The sequence below is a fragment of the Malaya genurostris genome, chromosome 1 (genome assembly GCF_030247185.1).
Source record: "Malaya genurostris strain Urasoe2022 chromosome 1, Malgen_1.1, whole genome shotgun sequence".
NCBI classification, from domain to species: domain Eukaryota; kingdom Metazoa; phylum Arthropoda; class Insecta; order Diptera; family Culicidae; genus Malaya; species Malaya genurostris.
In genome coordinates this window covers 14,252,870-14,273,709 of record NC_080570.1, presented here as the reverse complement: position 1 = coordinate 14,273,709, position 20,840 = coordinate 14,252,870, and the positions used below count along the sequence as shown (strand labels likewise).

Here is a 20,840-nt window from a genome sequence, read left to right as displayed (position 1 = left end):
CGATCAAAAACAACAACGAATTGATGATTCTGAGCAGTGTTTGGAGCTGTTACATCGAAATAAAACCGATTTTTTTCGTCGATATATAACAATGGACGAAACATGGCTCCATTACTTCACTCCGGAGTCCAATCGACAGTCAGCTGAGTGGACTGCACGCGATGAACCGAACCCAAAGCGTGTAAAGACTCAACAATCGGCCGGTAAGGTTATGGCGTCTGTATTTTGGGTTTCGCATGGTATAATTTTCATCGACTACCTTGAAAAGGGAAAAACCATCAACAGTGACTATTATATAGCGTTATTAGAGCGTTTGAAGGACGAAATTTAAAAAAAACGGCCTCATTTGAAGAAGAAAAAAGTTTTGTTTCATCAAGACAATGCACCGTGTCACAAGTCGATGTAAAACATGCTGAAATTGAACGAATTGGGCTTCGAATTGTTCCCTCATCCACCGTATTCTCCAGATTTGGCCCCCAGTGACTTTTTCCTGTTCTCAGACCTCAAGAGAATGCTCGCTGGTAAAAAATTTAGAAGCAATGAAGAGGTAATCGCTGAAACTGAGGCCTATTTTGAGGCAAAGGACAAATCGTACTACAAAAATGGTATCGAAAAGTTGGAAGATCGCTATAATCGCTGTATCGCCTCTGATGGCAATTATGTTGAATAATAAAAACGAATTTTGGCAAAAAAATGTTTGTTTCTATTAAACGATACGAACTTTTCAGCCGAACTGTTAGTAAATAATGAAAGAGGTGAAGAAACAATAAAAGCATTGATTGAAAAATAAAGTGTGAAGAATAATGAGTTAACAATCAAGAAAAAAGAACAAAAAACATGGAAATAGGATAAGGAACCGTAAGAAAAGAGTAAAATATTAATAGAACAAAATAAAAAAATGAAAAGCGAATAAAGGAATAAAAAAGTAGTTTTATGAATAGAGAATAGTTATGAATAAAGAATAAAAGATGCAGAATAGAGAGTAAATGAGAGCGAGTAAAATATAAATAATGAATAGAAGAGAAGAGAAAGACGATAATCATGAATAAAATGTCACGCTCACTAGAGTAAAACAAATTGAAAAAAATATTCAGTAAAAAGGATGGATCGAAGAGCAGCGAGTAAAGGATAGAAAGCAACAGTATTAATTTTACAAAGTTTGAATCTACTGTTAATTGAGAATCTACAAAACTGGTCGAAGCCAAGCAATATGTATATTGTTTTACTGTTTGTTTAATTTTCGATTCGTCAGAGCAAAACAGTTTAAGTTGGACTGTTATGCCACTTAGCCGTTCTACATAAACCCCTGAGCAGTCACAAAGTTTCCGCTACTTGCAGAACACTTTCAAAAAAACTATTTTCGGCATATGCTGGTGGATACAGATATTGCTGATTTAGGAATAAAATATTCGACCCGACATCCGATTCGTTCTTCAAGATGCAAACATAAAACCATTTTCAATGAGTCCAAAAAAAAAATTCGGTCGACTCAAAACTGTCAAAACTATCGGCCTTCTGATTCTGATTCGCACCTTCAAAAGTCATCCCAGCAGGCTTATGGTAAAAATGCCGCAAGAGCACACTTCACATCGCCAAGTGGCCCTGCGAAACGAGGAGTAACGAGCAAAATAAAAATCCATCCAAGTAGCTTCATTGACAATACATTGTTGTATTTTAAATAAACAAACAGAAAAAAAGTGTAATAAATAATTTCAGCATTCAAGTATTTTTACAGTTCGGCGAGAACGGGGCTGAACTCGCCTTGGTTAAAAAGCAGGCATTAAAAGTAAACAAAAAAAAAGAAAACGATACGATTCTCAGGTATGGGTTGTAGTTGTTGCGTTGCGTGCTGCGTCCATACTGCTGTGACAGTCTTGTTGATTGGTTGCTAGGCGGTGCGGTTTTCAGTGGTAAGCGTAGGCTGGAGCGGCGGCATAAGCTACGGGAGCATGGGCGGCCAGTTTGGCAACCGGTGCGGCATAGCTGATGGTTTTGGCCACCGGAGCGGCATAGGCGACGGGGGCAGCAGCGACAACCTTGGCAACCGGAGCAGTCGCGATGGTCTTCACGGCCAACGGTTCACGGTGCACGACGGCGTTGAATCCGTTGTGTGGATCGGCGGTATAGTCGACGGTGCGTTTGGTACCATCGGGATCAACGACGGAGTACGAACCCTGGACGACATCGCCGTTGCGGGATTCCTGCTGGCTCTTTTGGTCCCCGGTCAGTGAGTCGGAAATTCCGTACGAGAACGAGTACTGAGGGTTCGGGTCGTACTCTTCGGCCGGGGCAGCGACGATGGTTTTGGCAACTGGAGCGGCAAGCAGTGTCTTGGCTACCGGGGCAGCATACGCTACGTGAGCGGGGGCAGCATAAGCAACCTGGGCTGGGGCAGCGTAGGACAGTGGAGCCGAGATAACTCCAGCGCGGGCAACGGCTACCAAGGCGCAGAAGGTCAGGAACTGCAACAAAAAGCAAATCACATTGCATCAGCATCACCGTCCTGATTCCATCACTTAACCGATTGCAAACACACACACACACGAATGAACCGGTGGCCACTTGCGGCGGGGGCACATCTCACCTTGAAAGCCATGATTTTTGTTGTTGATTCTAGGGAGGAATTGTTGTTCACAGCACTAACCAATCGATGGAACTGTGCCGTAATCAACCCACCGCGGCCCATTTATAGTGGTTGGTTGGTTGCTTGATCGCGGTCCTTCCGCACCCGACACATCCCGCAACTCCGTGAACGACCTGGGGACCACCTTCACAAGCGCTCTCTCTCGTCAGGTCAAGTCACAAGAGTCTGAGTCCCCTTCAGCGGTCGGGCCAAAAAATTGCTACACGGCGGCAAGCAACTCTTCTTAAGCCGGCAAGGTCACAACGCCTGAAAGGTCCGCGCAGCACACGCACGTGCAGAGAGCGGACCGCCTTTTGAGTGGCTGACGGAAGACAGATCGGTGCATTTTTTCGGTAGGCTAACTCAGGATCACCGTGGGTTGCTCCGAAAGTTGCCGCACTTCATTCGAACGTGAATCACCCTATGAGTACTAGGCGTAGTAAAAGGTGAACGATCATTTTATTTTTGCGTGATTTGCTGTGCTATTTTTTCTTCTTCTTCTTTGGTTTGTCTTTTGTCTCTGCGCTTGGTTTCCTCCCCCCTTTTGATCTGCGGTGCGGAAGCTCTCAGATGCAAAGGAGTGTACAGAAATGGCGACTACTACTTCACCAACGAATGCTAGAACGATGACGAAGGTTCAGGGTTCATGGGGCGGCTACCGTCGTCGTCGTTGCTTGATAGGATTTTCAGGAGCAGTCGAGGCTGGTTTCTGATTCGTTTAATATTTTATGCTGTGTACTGTATTAATAGTTATAATTAGGTATCTGTTATTTGTTGCATCATAGTAAAAATCTTCTCTTGACTTGGAATCCAGTGGTATCGAAATATACACGTTTGATTTGATTTGAACTCTATTAACTTTGGTCTAAACTAAATATAAAAAAATTAAAAATGTGAACCTAAATTCTAAATACTAAAAACTAAATACTAAAAACTAAATACTAAAAACTAAATTTAAAAACTGCAAACTGAAAACATAAAACAAAACTAAAAGACTGAAAAATTAAAGACCTAAAAAACTAGAAAACAAAGAAACTAAAAAGTTAGAAAATTGTAAAACTTAGAAACTAAAGATCTATGGAGACTACAAGAATGAAATACTAAAAAAACGATAAAACAATAAACTGAAGAATCTAATAAATTAAACAAACTCAAACTAAAGAAACTAAAGAATTAAAAAGCCAAAACGAACTAGCAAACAAAAAAAACTTAAAATACAAAAATTTAAACTAGAAAACTAAAAAATTATACTAAAAATCTAGACTAGAAAATTATACTAAAAAACTAGACAACAAAAAATTTAAAAAAAATAAAATAAAAAAAAAAAAAACAAGACTAAATCAATAAACTTAAAAATCTAAGAAATAAAAAACTAGAAAAGTGAAAGGCTCAAAAAGTGAACAAAAATTAAATAAATACTAAAAAATTAAAAAAAACGGAAATCTAGACAACAAAAAAATTAAAAGCTAAAAAATAAAAAATGAAAAAAAAACAAAAATCCTAAAACCAAGAATACAAAAAAAAAATTAACAATAAACCTAAAAACTAGAAAACTAAGATATTGAAAACTGAAAATCTGATAAACAAATAAAAATTCCTGAAAACATAATAACTAAAAAATCTACAAAATTTAAATACTGTAAAAAACTAAATAAACCAAAAACCTAAATACTAAAAAACTAAAAATATGACACTTAAAAGCACCAAAGCACTAGAAAACTCCAATACAAAAGAACTAAAAAACTAAAAAACTTGAAAACTAAATAACTACCAAACTATGAAACTAAGAATCTAAAAAACTAATAAACTATTAAATTAAAAATAAAAAATAAAATAAAATACTTTTCATTGAATAAAATTTTCAATTTAATTTTTAATATTTAAAGAAAACTTACTGCAAAAAAAAGAACTCAGAAACTAGAAAACTAAAAAATTGAAAGAAAAAAAAGAAAAATCTAACAAACTAAAAACCAAGAAACTTAGAAACTAAAAAGCTTAAAAAGCTGAAGGCTAGAAACTAAGAAATTTAAACATTAAAAATCTGAAAAATAAAAAAAAACTTAAAAACCTAATACCCAAAAAATCTAAAAGAAATAATATCTGGTAAATTTAAATACTATAAAAAATAAATAAACCAAAAAATAAACTACAAAAAAATTAGAAAACTAAAAAGTGAAAGGTTTTGATCATTTTTTTTTAGTTTTTTTAGTTCTTTTGTTCAAGTTTTCTAGTTTTAGAGTTTTTACTAAAACTAGAAAACTGAAACAAAAGAACTAAAAAAACTAAAAAAAATTATCAAAACAGATAAAAAACTGAATAACTAAAAACTATGAAACTAAGAATCTAAAAAACTAAACATAGAGAATAGTAAATTATTAGAAAACTAAAAAAACTGAAAAGTTTAATAACAGAAAACTGAAGAGCTAGAAAACTGCAAACTAAAACATAAAAAAAAAACAAAACTTAAGAAAATAGATAGCTAGAATGAAAAAAATTAAAAAACTTAGAAACTAAAAAATTAAATCTTGAAAAACTAAAAAACTAGAGAACTAAAAAACTTAAAAACCAAAGAACTTAAAAACTAACAAGAAGAAAACACTGAAAAACCAAAAAAGAGTAAGAAACAAAAAACGAAAATAAAAATCAAAACCTATAAAACTTAACTATGTTGAAAAATTAAAAAACTGTATATCTAAAAAACTAAACACCTAAAAAGCTTAAAAACATGAAAACTGAAAAAACACGAAGAAACTCAAAAACTTAAGAAAAGCAAAGCAAAGCCTTGGTATTACATTCCTGTAGAGGAATTTGACCTTCTGTTTCAACAGACTTCGCATCCGATTCTTAGCGTACAGAATCATTGCATGGCTAGTACTACGATCCTACTGACACTACGAGTCCTTCCAGGTCAGGGCTCGAACATAGGCGCAGTGCCCTATGCATTGAACCGCCAACCTGGGACGAAAAACTTAAGAAAACTGAGCTTAAAACTAAAAACCTTTCAAAATTATAAAAGTAAAACATTAAACACTAAAGATCTAAAAAACAAGAAGATTAAAAATCTGAAAAATAACAAAAAATCTGATAAATAAAAAACTAAAAAGCTGAAACAATTTAATACTAAAAACTTAAAAACAGAAATAGTAAAAAACGAGGAAACCAAAAAATTAGAATATTGATGAACTGAAAAAATAAACAAAAATAGAAACAATTAACTAGAGAATTTAAAAGCTAAAATTTGAAAAATAAAATAATAAAATACTTAAAAACTTCAAAACCCTAAAAAATTGAGAATCTAAAAAACCAATGAACTAAAAAAAAATTAAAAACAAGAAAACTGAAAATTCCCCCTTCCCTGTCTCGTCACCATCTCGATGGCAACTAATTAGATCTCTGTTGTTTTCAGACATTTTGTTCCCACATCCCCTTTTTACCCCGTTTCCACAATATTTACTTTTTTTTTCATTCTCTTCCGCAACATCACCATCATCGTCCACGGAAGACCGCTCCAGTCGAAAACCAGCATGCGGGCCACCCGCCGGGCCTTCGTTTCTCGCGGACCCACACGGGCCGAAGGATGCGGCCAACATGGATAGTCGCCTGCTGAAAGCTGAATACTCGAGAATCCGCTACCCCGATACTACATTACATAATGATACTGTTCTAGTTTTAAGTTAGTCGTAATTAGGAGTAGTAAATACCCTTGGCATCTTAGAGCTTAAGCAGTGTGTCTAAAAATTATATTATAATATTGAATAAAAAAAAAGAAAACTGAAAAAAAGCGTAGTTGAAAAAAAGTTGAGAATCTAAAAAACCAATGAACTAAAAAAAAATTTAAACAAGAAAACTGAAAAATTAAATTGCTGAAAAAAGAACATTTTAAAAATCAAACAAATAGACTTGAAACACCAGAAAATAAAAAAAATAAAAAATCAAAACTAATAAATTAGAAAACTAAATACTAAAAAATTAAAACAGAAAACTAAATACTAAAGAACTAGAAAACCAAAAAAAAACAAGAAAAACAACCTTAAAAAATTGTAAAACTAATAGAATAAATTTAAAAAAATTAGAAAAACTAGAAAACTGAGAATTTAGAAATTTAAATTACTGAAAGACTGGAAAATTATAAAGCTTAGAAACCAATACTTTGAAATACTAAAAAAAAGTAGAAAATAAATATACTAAAAAAACTAAAAATCTAAAATACCAAAAATTAAAAAACTAAAAAATCTTTAGAACTAGAAAACTAAATCAATAAAAAATTGAATAATCAAAACACTGAAAACCCAAAAAACCAACAAACTAAATAAAATTAACAAACAAAACAATCTTAAAACACTAGAAAACTAAAAATCCAGAAAACTAAAAATCTGAACATTAAAAAAACTAAAAAATAAAAATCTGAAAACTAAAAAACATAGAATATATACAAACTGAAAATTATTTTAAAAACTATCAAACTCAACAATTAATAAACTATAAAACTGAATAACTGAAGAATAAAAAAAAAGTTGAAAACCAAAAAAATAAAGTACTTAGAAAATTAAAAACTATGCAACTAAAAATCTAAAAAAACTAATAAACTAAAAATCTTTGAAACTGAAAATTTAAAAAGCTAAGAAACCAATACTCTAGAACACTGAAAAAAATAGAAAATAAACATACTAAAAAAGCTAAAAATCTAAAATACCAAAGGTTAAAGAACTAAAAAAGCTATAGAACTAGAAAACTAAATCAATGAAAAATTGAATAATTAAAACACTGAAAACCCAAAAAACTAAAATACTGCTGACGCAAAATCTGCTGACGCACTGATAAGTCGAAGACGAAACGTAAACTTAAGTTAAAATGGTTATGTGCACCTAGCATAAATTTGGGTGTAAAAGCAAGCTTTTTTCCCCTTCAAATTACTAAAAAAAACTAAATAAAATTAACAAACAAAATAATCTTAAAACACTAGAAAACTAAAAACCCAGAAAACTAAAAATCTGAAAAATGAAAAAACTAAAAAAATCTGAAAACTAAAAGGATAAGAAAATATATGAACTGAAAATCAATTTAAAAACTATAAAACTTAACAATTAGGAAACTATAAAACTGAATAACTGAAGAATAAAAAAGTTTAGAAACTAAAAAAATAAAGTGCTTAGAAAACTGAAAACTATAAAACTAAAAAACTAAAAATCTTTAATACTGAACAACAATGGGGGAAGGGAGGAATCCCTCCGGGCCCGGACTTTTTTAGGGGACCGGAAAACATTTTGGGACCTTTTTTTGCTCGTTCAATCATCCAAGATAGAGTGAAGTCTTTTTGTTTGCTAACTAAAAGAAGAGGGCCCGTATTGAGATCCCTACAGAAAGTCAAGTTCCAGAATGCAAAGTTGTGCCCAGACCTTACTTTTTTGATTCGAAAAAATCATCAAACTCAGGACTACGGCCGACAACCGTGACAACTAGATAAATCATCCCATAACGGCCAGTTTAAGCAACAGTAGCGACATTTAGCCAAGAGAGAGAGATATCTGTAAGCGCAAGTAAGCGCCTAGAAAAAAACCTGCTCCACTTCGGCCACTGCTCGTTACCGCGAGTCGAGTTACTGTACCTGTACTGTACGCCGATTGCATCAGCAGAGCACCCGTGTGGGTCACAAAAGTCGGTCAACTGTTGAACCGTAACAGTAGTTTACCCTTTCGTCCGTCGGATCTTCAAAAAAAAAAGCAAAATGCCCCGCCCTGACGGCCCTGACCTTCACATTTGGGACCACAGACGACGATGCGTGCTTTACTTACGCGGGAACGGGTTTGGGTTTGGATGCGTGCGTCTCAAAGCCCACCTGACACAAGATTGGTTGTGCGTGTGTCTGAGAGAGTAAAACTCAGAGCCTTCTTTGCCAAGTGAGTAATGGCCTTGACATTAAAATTACTACCGATCGAGTTTTATTATTATTGTTTTTTTGTAAGCTCCGGTTTGTCAGCCAGGAATGAACATCAATCAGTAGATTGAATTTAACACTAATCGGTCGGGTCATTTAGTGCTGAAACGAAATTGGAACTCTAACTAAAATAACAGAAAATCATTCGAAAAAAAAGAAACAAAGCGGAACCAAGCGGTTGCCATAAATAACAATTTATTTTGGTATCAAATTTCCCCTGCTGGCAGCTGAAAGCCGTTTCGTTTTTCTGTTTTTCTGAATCGGAATTGATCTGCATTGAGCATTCGCGGTGCCAGACGCGTGCCTCACATATAATCCGCCCTTTAATTGATCGCCGGACAGTCGGAGGAGAGAGCGAGGGCGCGAACAAACAACGCAACAAGATCACGTTACTTATCATCACCCAACACCGCTATGCTGGCTGCCGGATCGGAACTGAAGCCACACACGTGCACGCGGGAATGTGACCCTAACGACCCCCTAACGATTAAGAAACGACCGCCGCCGCCGCCGCCGCCGCCGCCGCCCGCAATAGTGTCTTAATTTACAAACACTCCAATTCCGGTTGATGGTTACGAGATGAGATTCGTTGATTCTTCAGTTCTTTTGGTGCTGTTCGAAAGATACCGAAGAATTTTGCTGACTCGTCTGACATTTGCCCATTCGCGTCGTTATTATAATCGACTTCGGCTCTGGAAGTTTGCCCTTTTTATCTCGGTGATAAAGTTTCCTCAGAACTGAAGAAACTACGCGTTTTTATGACATTTCGGAGTAGCGAAGCAAGTTTTCATGACACTCACATTCATATGCCGATACGGGAGGATAAAGCCCTCAAGAGCACTCAGATCCAAGTGAGCCATGAAAGTTCAGTGGTCGCCAGGGTAGCAGCAGTCGTATCGTTTCCGATTCAGGTTTTGACACTGCCTGCCAATATCCGTGCGGAACTTCGAAGAACTGAAGAACTACCGCTCGCACTGGAACTGGATTCGACGGATCGCCTCCGGTTAGTTGGTTGGTTGGTTGGCATAAAACAAAAGAGATAAAACCGTACACACACCGTAGTAAAGGTCAACCTGATACAACCCCGTCGGTCTTAACTGGGCCATATACGACAAAAAGGTGGTTTTCACTCTACCCATTTTAAAACAACTAGAGGTGAAGAGACTGTTGCTGATCGGCGGGGGGGGGGTGGGGGGGGTGGGAGGCGCCGCAGTCTCTGATGATGTCAAGTCAAAGCTCACTGATGGCAATCGGTCGGCGGTAGGCCAGCAGGACACACCAAAACCGGCAGTGGAAAGGGGATGTGAGGAAGGGAACAAAAATAGGAATGACAACCCAAAAAAAAAAGCGGTTCCAAACTGCATGAGCCGGCAGAAAAGTGAACGACCTTCCGCCATTGTCGCATTGTTCGATTCGATGGTTTACGTTTCAGAAAATTGCTGAATTGTTATGAATAGTGTTTACAACTATTGAAATGGTTTCTCGTGGGTTCGTCGTGGTCGTGGTAGTGCTGAAACGAGTCGGGTCACAAACTAAGCTCCCTCCTACAAGCACATGCAGAGAGCAAGACTGCTTCTCAGATTGACTAAATTACGATAAGTAGGATTTTTTTTTTTTGAGAAAAACTCATAACTCTAAACATTTCATGAGTAGTTAACAATTTATCATAAATTAAAATTGAGAAGACAACTTAAAGTAAGAATTAAATACCATAACATGAGGACATAAGTTCCTACCGTATGTCTTCCCGATGACTAGACCATGGACTTTAGTTGTACAAATAAAAATCACAAACCCCAGTAAATCCGCCTTAACACTCCAAATACCAAACCCGGAACAAAGTTGGAACGGTAACTTTGAGCTGTCATAGCTCAGCTGTTTTTCAACGGATCTCAATAAATTTTACACCCTCGAATTTTGTACAGTTCGTTGATTAATTCAAGTATATCATTATTGAGAATCGGTTAGGAAAAATCAATGAAAATGTGATTTTTCTCGTTCCAGGTTTTTTTCAGGCACAAAAAATGCCCTATCTGCTATCTAATTTTGTTTCCTTTGGCATCAACGTCGCGACTGAATATTGAGAGCTTCAACTTTCTCGCGTCATAACTTTGTTGTTAGTCAACCGATCTTCGAAATTTGTTCACCATTAGAATGGTACTAAATTGGAATGGTACTATTTCTGAAACATAAAATGCACTAAAACATACGTAAAATAGAGTTGTCTACCTAAAGTTATAGAGAAAACTGTAAACAGAAGACCACAAAAAAATGGGATTTTTTACAATGTCGTAAATATCTCTGAATTCAAAGCGATGATCTATATGTTTTTATACATCATTGGATTGCTAATAAAACCAGTTACAAATAGGGCTAAACTGGCAGTTTTTTATATTCAAAACATCTAAAAATAAATGACGAACACTAAAAAATTTCAAATTTTAGTTTTTTTTTACAAAATGCTAAAAAATCAAGCGGTGACATACACTTTTTATACACTTAATTATTGTTATTAATACTCACGATTATTTATAACAAATTAAACTCAATGTTCTTAAGGAGAATCTAAAAACAAACGGCATAAATACAGAAATTTTCAAAACTTTTTGCCTTTCTCATATGGAAAGCTTATGTAATCACTGTGAAAACCAACTTTTGAACCGAGACCCGGAGGGCCAAGTGTCATATTCCATTCGACTCAGTTCCTCGAGTACGCAAAATGTCTGTATGTGTGTATGTGTGTGTATGTATGTATGTATGTAACATTTTTTTTGTACTCACTTTTCTCAGAGATGGCTGAACCGATTTTCAAAAACTTAGATTCAAGTCTAAGGTCTTGTAACCCCGTATAAAGTTCCTGAATTTTATTCGAATCCGATTTCCAGTTCCGGAATTACAGGATGATATGTGCAAAAAAAAATGAAAATAAGTGCAGTAATTTTTCTCAGAGATTCTGACAAACTTAGATTCAAATGAAAGGTATAAATGTCTCATACAAAGTTCCTGAATTTCATTTCGATTCAACTTCCGGTTACAGAATTACAAGGTGATTAGTATAAATATTACAATTTCAAATTATTTCATCACTTTGCTCAGAGATGGCGTGGAAGATTTAACCAAAATTCGGTTCAAATGAAAGGTCTCATAGTCCTATATAAAACTCCAACGTTCCATCAGAATGCGACTTCCGGTTCCGGAATTATAGGGTGAAGTCTGTTGAAAATTAATACAGTCACTTGAAGTGGCGAAACAAAAAAACATAAATTAAATTCTAGACTAACCGCGTGACTATTCCAATCGGTAGTAATTATCAGTGGACAAATAAAATAAATCGGTTCTGGCTATGCTGATTCCAGGTTTCCGATTCCGAAAGCACCGGAAAATGTGTTCATTTATTCCAAAATGGATCTCACTCACTTTCCTCAGCTATGGATTGACAAATTTTCACAAACGAATATAAGTTCAAATGAAAAGTCTCGTGGTCCCATATTGAATTCCTGAATTTCAGCCGACAACAATTCCGGACAACCGGTTGCGGAATTACAGGGTGAAAATTATTAGAATATTTATACCGTTACTAAAAGCGCTAAGTAAAACACGTTAACTAATTTCCAAACTTACCTCAAAACTTGTCCAATCGATAGTCATTGTCAGTAGACGGCCAAACAAATTGATGTCGGCTTTTCTGATTCCCGGTTTTCGATTAACGACCGGATATCGTGACTATAGACTCGGAAATAGATCCCAGTCAGACTTTTCTCGAACCGACTTCGATTGTACCGGTTCCCGGACTCCTGTTTCGAAAGTACCTGCAATAGTGGAACTCACTTCGTTTTCTCAGAAATGGTCTTATTGATCTGAGAACTGCTTTACTCTGTAGGTTATACTAGTTGATGAATAGAAAGGCATCATTACACCACGAGTTCAAATTCTACTTTCTTATTGTACAAAGCCATCGCAAAAATTAAGAATTTCCGTTTTATCTAAAAACTAAAAATCTATTGGTGAAATTCAAATTATGAGTCTCTTAGAATTCTAGTTTCTATTGATTGCAAACGATAGAAGTATGAAAACATATTTTGATACAATAAAATCTCAATTTACGCGAAATTTAATTTACGCACCCACGACTTTGCGCGTAAATTGAGGTTAGAGTGTGTACTGAAACGTTGAAGGCATAACAGAAATTTTAAAATTTCCGATCCTGCACCTTTTTTTTTAGATTCTACGGAAATGTTGGGCAAATTCAAAATTGTAGTAGATATCAATTGAGTTTGTTTTATATGTACATACAAATTATTTGGATCTATGTGTTCATTCTTTAGTACAGCACAAAAATCTAAGCCTCCATTTTTGAGTAAATCGTAAATAAATTGATTTCAAAATATAAAAAATTATAAATTATATTAATCAATTCTCTTCTCAATTAGTTCTGGCTTGAAATTTTTAGGCAATATAGTTCCGCTGATAGAAATTGAATGTATTTCTACCAATTTTTTAGTTGTTTTGAGAGAATATATAATTTTATTCATCAAAACAATCTTTATGATAATGATTCTAACAATTTAGAGCAAAAAATGTGAAAGTCATCGCTTTCATTTTTGATTTATATGTTAAAAAAATTATTTTTGTAATATTTGTCAATATTTACATTTACACTGTATATTTTCAGGTTGTTTTTGATGGTGCAAAAACGTCAGCTTAGCATAAATTGTAGCTGGGTTGACTAGCAATCGAATAATGTATAAAAACATATAGGTCATCGCTTTGAATTCAGAGATATTTACGACCATTGTAAAAAATCCCATCTTTTTTGTGGTCTTCTGTTTACAGTTTTCTCTATAACTTTAGGTAGACGTACGTTTTAGTGCTTTTTACGTATGTTTTAGTGCATTTTATGTTTCAGAAATAGTACCATTCCAATTTAGTACCATTCTAATGGTGAACAAATTTCGAAGATCGGTTGACTAACAACAAAGTTATGACGCGAGAAAGTTGAAGTTCTCAAAATTCTATTCACAATGCTGGTGCCGCATAAATGCAGATAGGGCATATTTTGTGCGTGAAAAAAAAACTTAGAACGGGAAAAATCACATTTTAATTGATTTTTCCTAACCGATTGTCAATAATGACATACTTAAAATAATCTGCGAACTGTACAAAATTCGAGGGTGTAAAATTTATTGAGATTTGTTGAAAAACAGCTGAGCTATGACAGCTCAAAGTTACCGTTCCAACTTTTTTTGAGGCTTGGTATTAGGAGTTTTAAAACATGAAATTGTTTTTGATCCATTGTTCTGAAAGTAACAAAAGTAGCGTTACTCCTAGCACAATAACTCACAAACTAATTATTAGAATGTCATGAAATTTTAACAGCTGTCTTTTAAAGGTTAGTTTTAACTGGAAAAAGGCGACTGTAATAAAACTAGCGCCATCTATGTGTTAGGCCCGAGACTTTTCAGCCCATGTGTTATATATCATTACATCTCTCGAACCAGAAATATTCGCCATTACCGTTCCAAATTTGATTGACATTGTTGGCTTTCAAATAAGTTTATCGAAATTCGTTGAGTCATTTGCGAGAAAATCTATCCGATGAACAATATGCGGTTAGTCGGTTACGTCACTTATGTTATTATATCTTTAGAATTAGAAGTGACAACCCCTTGGTTTTTGGAACTTCATCCACAATTCAAATGGAAGCTTTGAAACAAGCCTAGGCTTGTTAAAATCGGTTCTGTCATCTATGAGAAAAATGAAGTGTAAAAAGCCAACGCGTTTTGACGCTTATGTCACTTATACCATTATATCTCCGGTTCTTAAAGTGACAGCCATTTGATCTTCGATCTTGATCAATGGCCCAATAGTAGCTTTCAAACGAGCTCAAGCTTGTTACAATTGATTGAGTCATCTCTGACAGAATTGAGCGATAAAAAACAACGCGTTTTGTCGGTTATGCCTTCATATCTCCGGAACCAGAAGTCACTGCCATTTGATCTTCGAACTTGATCTCGTCGAACTGACTCGAATGGTATATTAAACTATGAGTCTACGAGGCTTCGTTCGAAAGTCGGTCTCTCCAGCAATTCTATTGACGAAATCGTACTTGCAGTTGACAACGTTCTCTTTCAAATTTGAATGAAACTTTTCCGATACTTTGTTCACTCTGTTTTGCAAAAATTGATCTTGACTCTCTTCTTAAAAGGGCATCATTTTTTTGCAAAAAATATTGTCGAAAAGTGATTAATACTATAAAAATTAGGTTTGCTAGTGATGATCGCTAATTTAGTCTAATTTTGTCAAAAATACCAAAAACACTGCTGATCGAACTCTACACTAATAAAATTTATCTTAAAAATTTGAAGTTAAATTACGAAAAACGACCATTCTTTTTTCGAACGAAATTTTGTCCCAACGTAGATTTCTGCGAAAGAAGTGAACCGATGACCTGTCAAATCGTGCTGCATTTGTCGGAACAACCAGTAATCAGAAAGAGCAAGGTCGAGAGAATACGGTGGATTCGACAAAAAGTCCCACTTGAGCGTTTCCAAATATTTTTTCACGACTTTTGCGAAAACTAAAAAAAAAACTATTTATTAAACCCTACACTGAAAAAATTGATCTAAAAAATTCGAAGTCATATTACGAAAGTCATTCTGTTTTTCGAACTAAACTCTATCACAACATAGATATTTTCGTTTCCTGTCAATCTTTCATATGTAGCAAGAGGAAAGGTTTTTATGGAAAAATTCTAATTTTTCTAATAAAAACTTTTTCCTATTCTGCACTGATACTTTTTGCTAATATCGAACAACTGGCAATAGGGCATTCGGTGTTATTTTCTCACAAATTGAGTTTCATTGGAATCTTGGATGGTAAACACTTTCAGTTTTGTTTAGTTTTTGATAAAAAGACACTCAATAAAAAATTAAGTTTGATCAGGAAATGATTATCGAAATAGTAGAACTTTTTTTCCCTCAAAACTGCCCATAATCACCTGTCTTGGGGCAAAATGGTGGCGACTATAATCACCTGTATTGGGGCGAAATTTTATCGAAATCAAAAATTTGTAAATCGATTTTAAATTTATAAAGTCTATTTTTTTCAGTGCAGGACTCGATAGAAAGGTTTTTTAAGCAGCTAAAATAGCTAAAATTTACCCGTCAACATTCGTTTGAGTTGAGACGAAATTTGTTTATTGTCTTTCGGAGGAGAAAAACCGGAAAACTGAAGAAATTTTTTTTCCAGATGTTTTGAAAATTCATGGAACATCAAGATCTGGTATTACATCGAATTTATTTTTATTTTAGAAATATCGACTTTGGGACGTTTTTTTATGTCAAATGTTCTGGTGTTATCTCGGGAAAACATTCGGAACAGTTGACATAATTCTTTTTATTTTTTGACACCAGATCTCGACGTTTCGTGCATTTCTAATATAAAACAAAAAAACCGCATAACTATGAAAATTAAAAAAAACAAAAATGGAAACTTGAGAGTAACATATTCAATCCAAAATAAAAAAGTAATATTAATAGTAATAGTAATAGTAATAGTAATAGTAATAGTAATAGTAATAGTAATAGTAATAGTAATAGTAATAGTAATAGTAATAGTGATAGTAATAGTAATAGTAATAGTAATAGTAATAGTAATAGTAATAGTAATACTAATAGTAATAGTAATAGTAATAGTAATAGTAATAGTAATAGTAATAGTAATAGTAATAGTAATAGTAATAGTAATAGTAATAGTAATAGTAATAGTAATAGTAATAGTAATAGTAATAGTAATAGTAATAGTAATAGTAATAGTAATAGTAATAGTAATAGTAATAGTAATAGTAATAGTAATAGTAATAGTAATAGTAATAGTAATAGTAATAGTAATAGTAATAGTAATAGTAATAGTAATAGTAATAGTAATAGTAATAGTAATAGTAATAGTTATAGTAATAGTAATAGTAATAGTAATAGTAATAGTAATAGTAATAGTAATAGTAATAGTAATAGTAATAGTAATAGTAATAGTAATAGTAATAGTAATAGTAATAGTAATAGTAATAGTAATAGTAATAGTAATAGTAATAGTAATAGTAATAGTGATAATAATAGTAATAGTAATAGTAATAGTAATAGTAATAGTAATAGTAATAGTAATAGTGATAATAATAGTAATAGTAATAGTAATAGTAATAGTAATAGTAATAGTAATAGTAATAGTAATAGTAATAGTAATAGTAATAGTAATAGTAATAGTAATAGTAATAGTAATAGTAATAGTAATAGTAATAGTAATAGTAATAGTAATAGTAATAGTAATAGTAATAGTAATAGTAATAGTAATAGTAATAGTAATAGTAATAGTAATAGTAATAGTAATAGTAATAGTAATAGTAATAGTAATAGTAATAGTAATAGTAATAGTAATAGTAATAGTAATAGTAATAGTAATAGTAATAGTAATAGTAATAGTAATAGTAATAGTGATAATAATAGTAATAGTAATAGTAATAGTAATAGTAATAGTAATAGTAATAGTAATAGTGATAATAATAGTAATAGTAATAGTAATAGTAATAGTAATAGTAATAGTAATAGTAATAGTAATAGTAATAGTAATAGTAATAGTAATAGTAATAGTAATAGTAATAGTAATAGTAATAGTAATAGTAATAGTAATAGTAATAGTAATAGTAATAGTAATAGTAATAGTAATAGTAATAGTAATAGTAATAGTAATAGTAATAGTAATAGTAATAGTAATAGTAATAGTAATAGTAATAGTAATAGTAATAGTTATAGTAATAGTAATAGTAATAGTAATAGTAATAGTAATAGTAATAGTAATAGTAATAGTAATAGTAATAGTAATAGTAATAGTAATAGTAATAGTAATAGTAATAGTAATAATAATAGCAATAGTAATAGGAATAGTAATAGGAATAACGATGACTTCAGAAATATCTAAAATCAAGTTCTCAAAATGACAGAACTTAAAAACATTCAAGATTTTTTTTAGATTTTCATTTCAATAAATACCACAAATTTTTAAATTAGAAAGATAATAAAAATACGTCAAATCTTGTACAAAGAACTAGAATAATTATTTATTGAGAAACTCTAAAAAAACATTGAAAAGCTTCAAGCAGTGAAGGTGGAAACAAAATTGAGTGTTCTCAGTTAATAGAAGAAAAAAAAACGCATGTTGTTTACTATCCGACGTTTCGCCTTTCAGTGTAGGTCTTTTTCAGGGAAAAAACATTATTTTGTTGATATTCCAAACATCGATGACTGATTCCATCTGGGAACCGGTTTCGGAATATTTTAAAAAGTGTAATTATTTTCCTGATTCAAATTGTTTTCAAACTTACTGAGTGACTTGTGTTTATTCTGTGATGATTTTCCGTTCTTTGTGATACAAAGGCATCGACAAATCCATCACGCTATAACCGTTCCCGTTATCCATGATGGATGCGTTTTCGCACATCTGATTCAATGGAAAATCACAGGTTTCTTTCGATATTTAAACAGCAAACCTTTAAAAGGGTCGCAACGTCGAATATTAAATGGTCTACGTTTAGATTGAACGACGAAAAATTAAATTTTTTCTGGAAAAATAAATTATCGAACAAATACGCTACGGATCAGGGTTATTTCACCGAAAGCCGTTTCACCGAAAGCCGTTTCGCCGAAAGCCGTTTCGTCGAACGCCATTTCGCCGAAAGGGTAATTTCGCCGAATGCCGTTTCGCCGAACGGGTCACTTTGCCGAATGCCATTTCGCCGAAAGGGTCATTTCGCCGAAACCTGAAATCGTCTTGAAATCGCAATTAGAATTGATTTACATTGAGGACAAACGACAAATGATAGCGGTAACGTCCGTTTTGTTGACCTACCATTGTAGTTCTTGAATAATGATTGATTGTTGTACTCTTGAATAAAGATTGATTCATGAACCTCAGAAAGTAGTTCCCAAGAAAACTTGTCAACTTTAGCTACTAAGCATAAAAGCAATTGCGTAGGTGTATCTACCAGGCAAATGTAGGTGATATTTTCCGTTTATTAAGTGAAAATGAAAAAATATCTAATGCGGCTACGCCACATCGTTTTGATTCATGTGCTGTCCGACCTCGCTACCGCTCGTTCGGACGTAACTAAAGCATAGAAACCTAGCTTTAAGTAGACCGGGCAAACGAGGCGGTTACAGGTTTGGACTTTCGGCGAAACGACTTTCGGTATACTTTCGGTGAAACGACTTTCGGTGAAATGGCATTCGGCGAAACGACTTTCGGCGAAATGGCTTTCGGCGATATGACCCGCTCTCATACGCTACACACAAGTCCTAGCAAGAAAATGGGTGTTAAAAAACCAAATTCGACTCCTTTTTTTCAACAGAGGATTTAACTCAAGTTTGTATATATTGACTGATTTGGAGTTTTATCGGAAAGAAGTGCGGCTTTCTCAGTCAAATGGAAATAGGCAAACGATTTGTTTATGAAATTGCCCGACGTTTCGGCCGTTTTTGATGACTTTTTCCAAGGGAAATTTAGTCTTCCGATAGAGGATTTAATTTTGAGTTGGTTCGGGAAACTGTCGAGTCATAAAATTTTTCGGGCTCTATGTGCAAAATTGTGAATCCAAGGCAGGTTGAGAATTTGTGATTTGTTTAAAACTTTGAATAAAATTGTTTGTTCTAAAACGCATAAATAATAATACTTTTTTCTTTCTTCTCATTCACAGGTAACCTTAAAAACCCTCAGAGGTGAAAATGTTCTTTTTTCGCGTGCAAAAGTAGAGTAGAGCAAAAGTTTCCATCTTTGTTTTTTACGTTTCGTCTTCGATTAATCAGGGTATAGCAGTTCAAATCGAACAAATAGTACACACTAGGCATGTAATGTTGAGGTAATAACGCACAGATGAATTGAAGACGAAAAGTAACGTTTTTAACTTGATCCATTCGGGTTTAATGAAAACCCGAATGTCACTCTAATGCCGACAAGCCTACTTTGATGACAGCGATTCACGGGAAGGAATATTATTTCGGAAAAAGGTACTTTTTTTTAATAGCCTTGTTTTGGTGTTAAACGTTCTCTTCTATTGGATAATTTTTTTAATGTCAATTCATTGTTTTACGGTGGTGGAGGTTCGTGGAAAGCCACTTCTCAGGTACGGTTGACTAGTGTCCTGTGCCTAATGGTGATAGGCATAGGAAATCGGAGCAGGCTGGGCGATGGCCGGTGCCGAGTAGACAACGGGCTGCTGAACTTGGATGGTCTTGGCTACGGCCGGAGCTGCATAGACAGCTGGCTGAGCGATGGCAATCTTGGCAACCGGAGCGGCCGCGATGGTCTTGACGGCGGCAATCGGTTCCCGGCTGACGACGGCATTGAATCCGTTGTGTGGATCCGAGGTGTAGTCAACGGTGCGCTTGAAACCGTCCGGATCGACGACGGAGTACGATCCCTGGACGATGTCACCGTTGCGGGATTCCTGTTGGCTCTTCTGGTCACCGGTCAGGGCGTCGGAGATTCCGTACGAGTACGAGTACTGGGGGTTCGGGTCGTACTCTTCGGCCGGGGCAGCAACGATCGTTTTGGCGATCGGGGCAGCGACGATGGTTTTCGCGATCGGGGCAGCAACGATGGTCTTGGCAATCGGAGCGGCGTAGGAAATCGGAGCTGGAGCGTGAGCATAGGCCACATGAGCCGGAGCAGCGTATGCGACTTGGGCTGGTGCCGCGTAAGCCAGCTGAGCTGGAGCTGCTGCGTACGACAGTGGAGCTGAGATAACTCCGGCACGGGCAACGGCCACCAGGGCGAGGAAGGTCAAAAACTGCAAAACACAAAAAAAATATAACTTCCAAAATCACTACACTTTTCCGACAGATCCAAATGCCAAATCCGACATCCGACGCACCTTGAATGCCATTTTTGTTGTCCGCTGGAAGTGGGTTGTTCACAGAACTAAACAATCGATCAAACTGTGCTTTAATCGAAGCGATTCGGTCAATTTATAGCGCTGCTTGATTAGCTCATTCAAAATTTTCGACAGAAAGACGCGGTCGTCGCACAAAGTTTTTTTTCCGGTTTCGGCAGGGTGCAGGGTGCTCTTGAATTACACGTGACTCAAAGAGCAAAAGACAACGAGTCAAAGTTCTGCGGCGGCGGCCGGGCAAAGGAGTAATAGTTGATTGGCTGGTTCTTTTTCTAAAAACGCCGGAGCTCACCGTACAAAATTTCCAGCCCGTTTTGCCCTGATAGGGTTCAATCCGAATCTGAATT

At 34.8% G+C, this 20,840-nt stretch overlaps 2 protein-coding genes across 5 annotated transcripts in view; one reads left to right on the top strand and one right to left on the bottom strand.

Annotated features, from left to right (window-relative positions):
* The window catches only part of LOC131432989 (papilin), a 221,649-nt gene that overhangs the window by 87,046 nt on the left and 113,763 nt on the right, over positions 1–20,840 (top strand). The window contains exon 2 of one of the 4 annotated variants that reach the window (XM_058599701.1): positions 19,300–19,321. The exons of the other annotated variants lie outside the window; for them this stretch is intronic. The gene's annotated coding sequence lies outside the window, so the exon portion shown is untranslated. The remainder of the gene's footprint in view (positions 1–19,299; positions 19,322–20,840) is intronic. 4 annotated transcript variants of the gene reach the window in all.
* Positions 1,646–20,502, bottom strand: LOC131433052 (cuticle protein-like). Its single transcript, XM_058599799.1, has 3 exons — positions 20,476–20,502; positions 19,846–20,391; positions 1,646–2,462 (listed from the first exon to the last, which is right to left on the bottom strand). Exons 1-3 carry the CDS (start codon positions 20,485–20,487, stop codon positions 1,905–1,907), a joined length of 1,116 nt encoding a protein of 371 aa, XP_058455782.1. The 5' UTR covers positions 20,488–20,502; the 3' UTR covers positions 1,646–1,904.

Bases quoted from the DNA above. Each gene is read 5' to 3' on its own strand.
- LOC131433052 (XM_058599799.1), bottom strand. The intron at 2,463-19,845 runs GCCGTAGCCAAG...TTTTTGTTGCAG, and splicing joins CAGCTGTCTATGCAGCTCCG to TTCCTGACCTTCTGCGCCTT.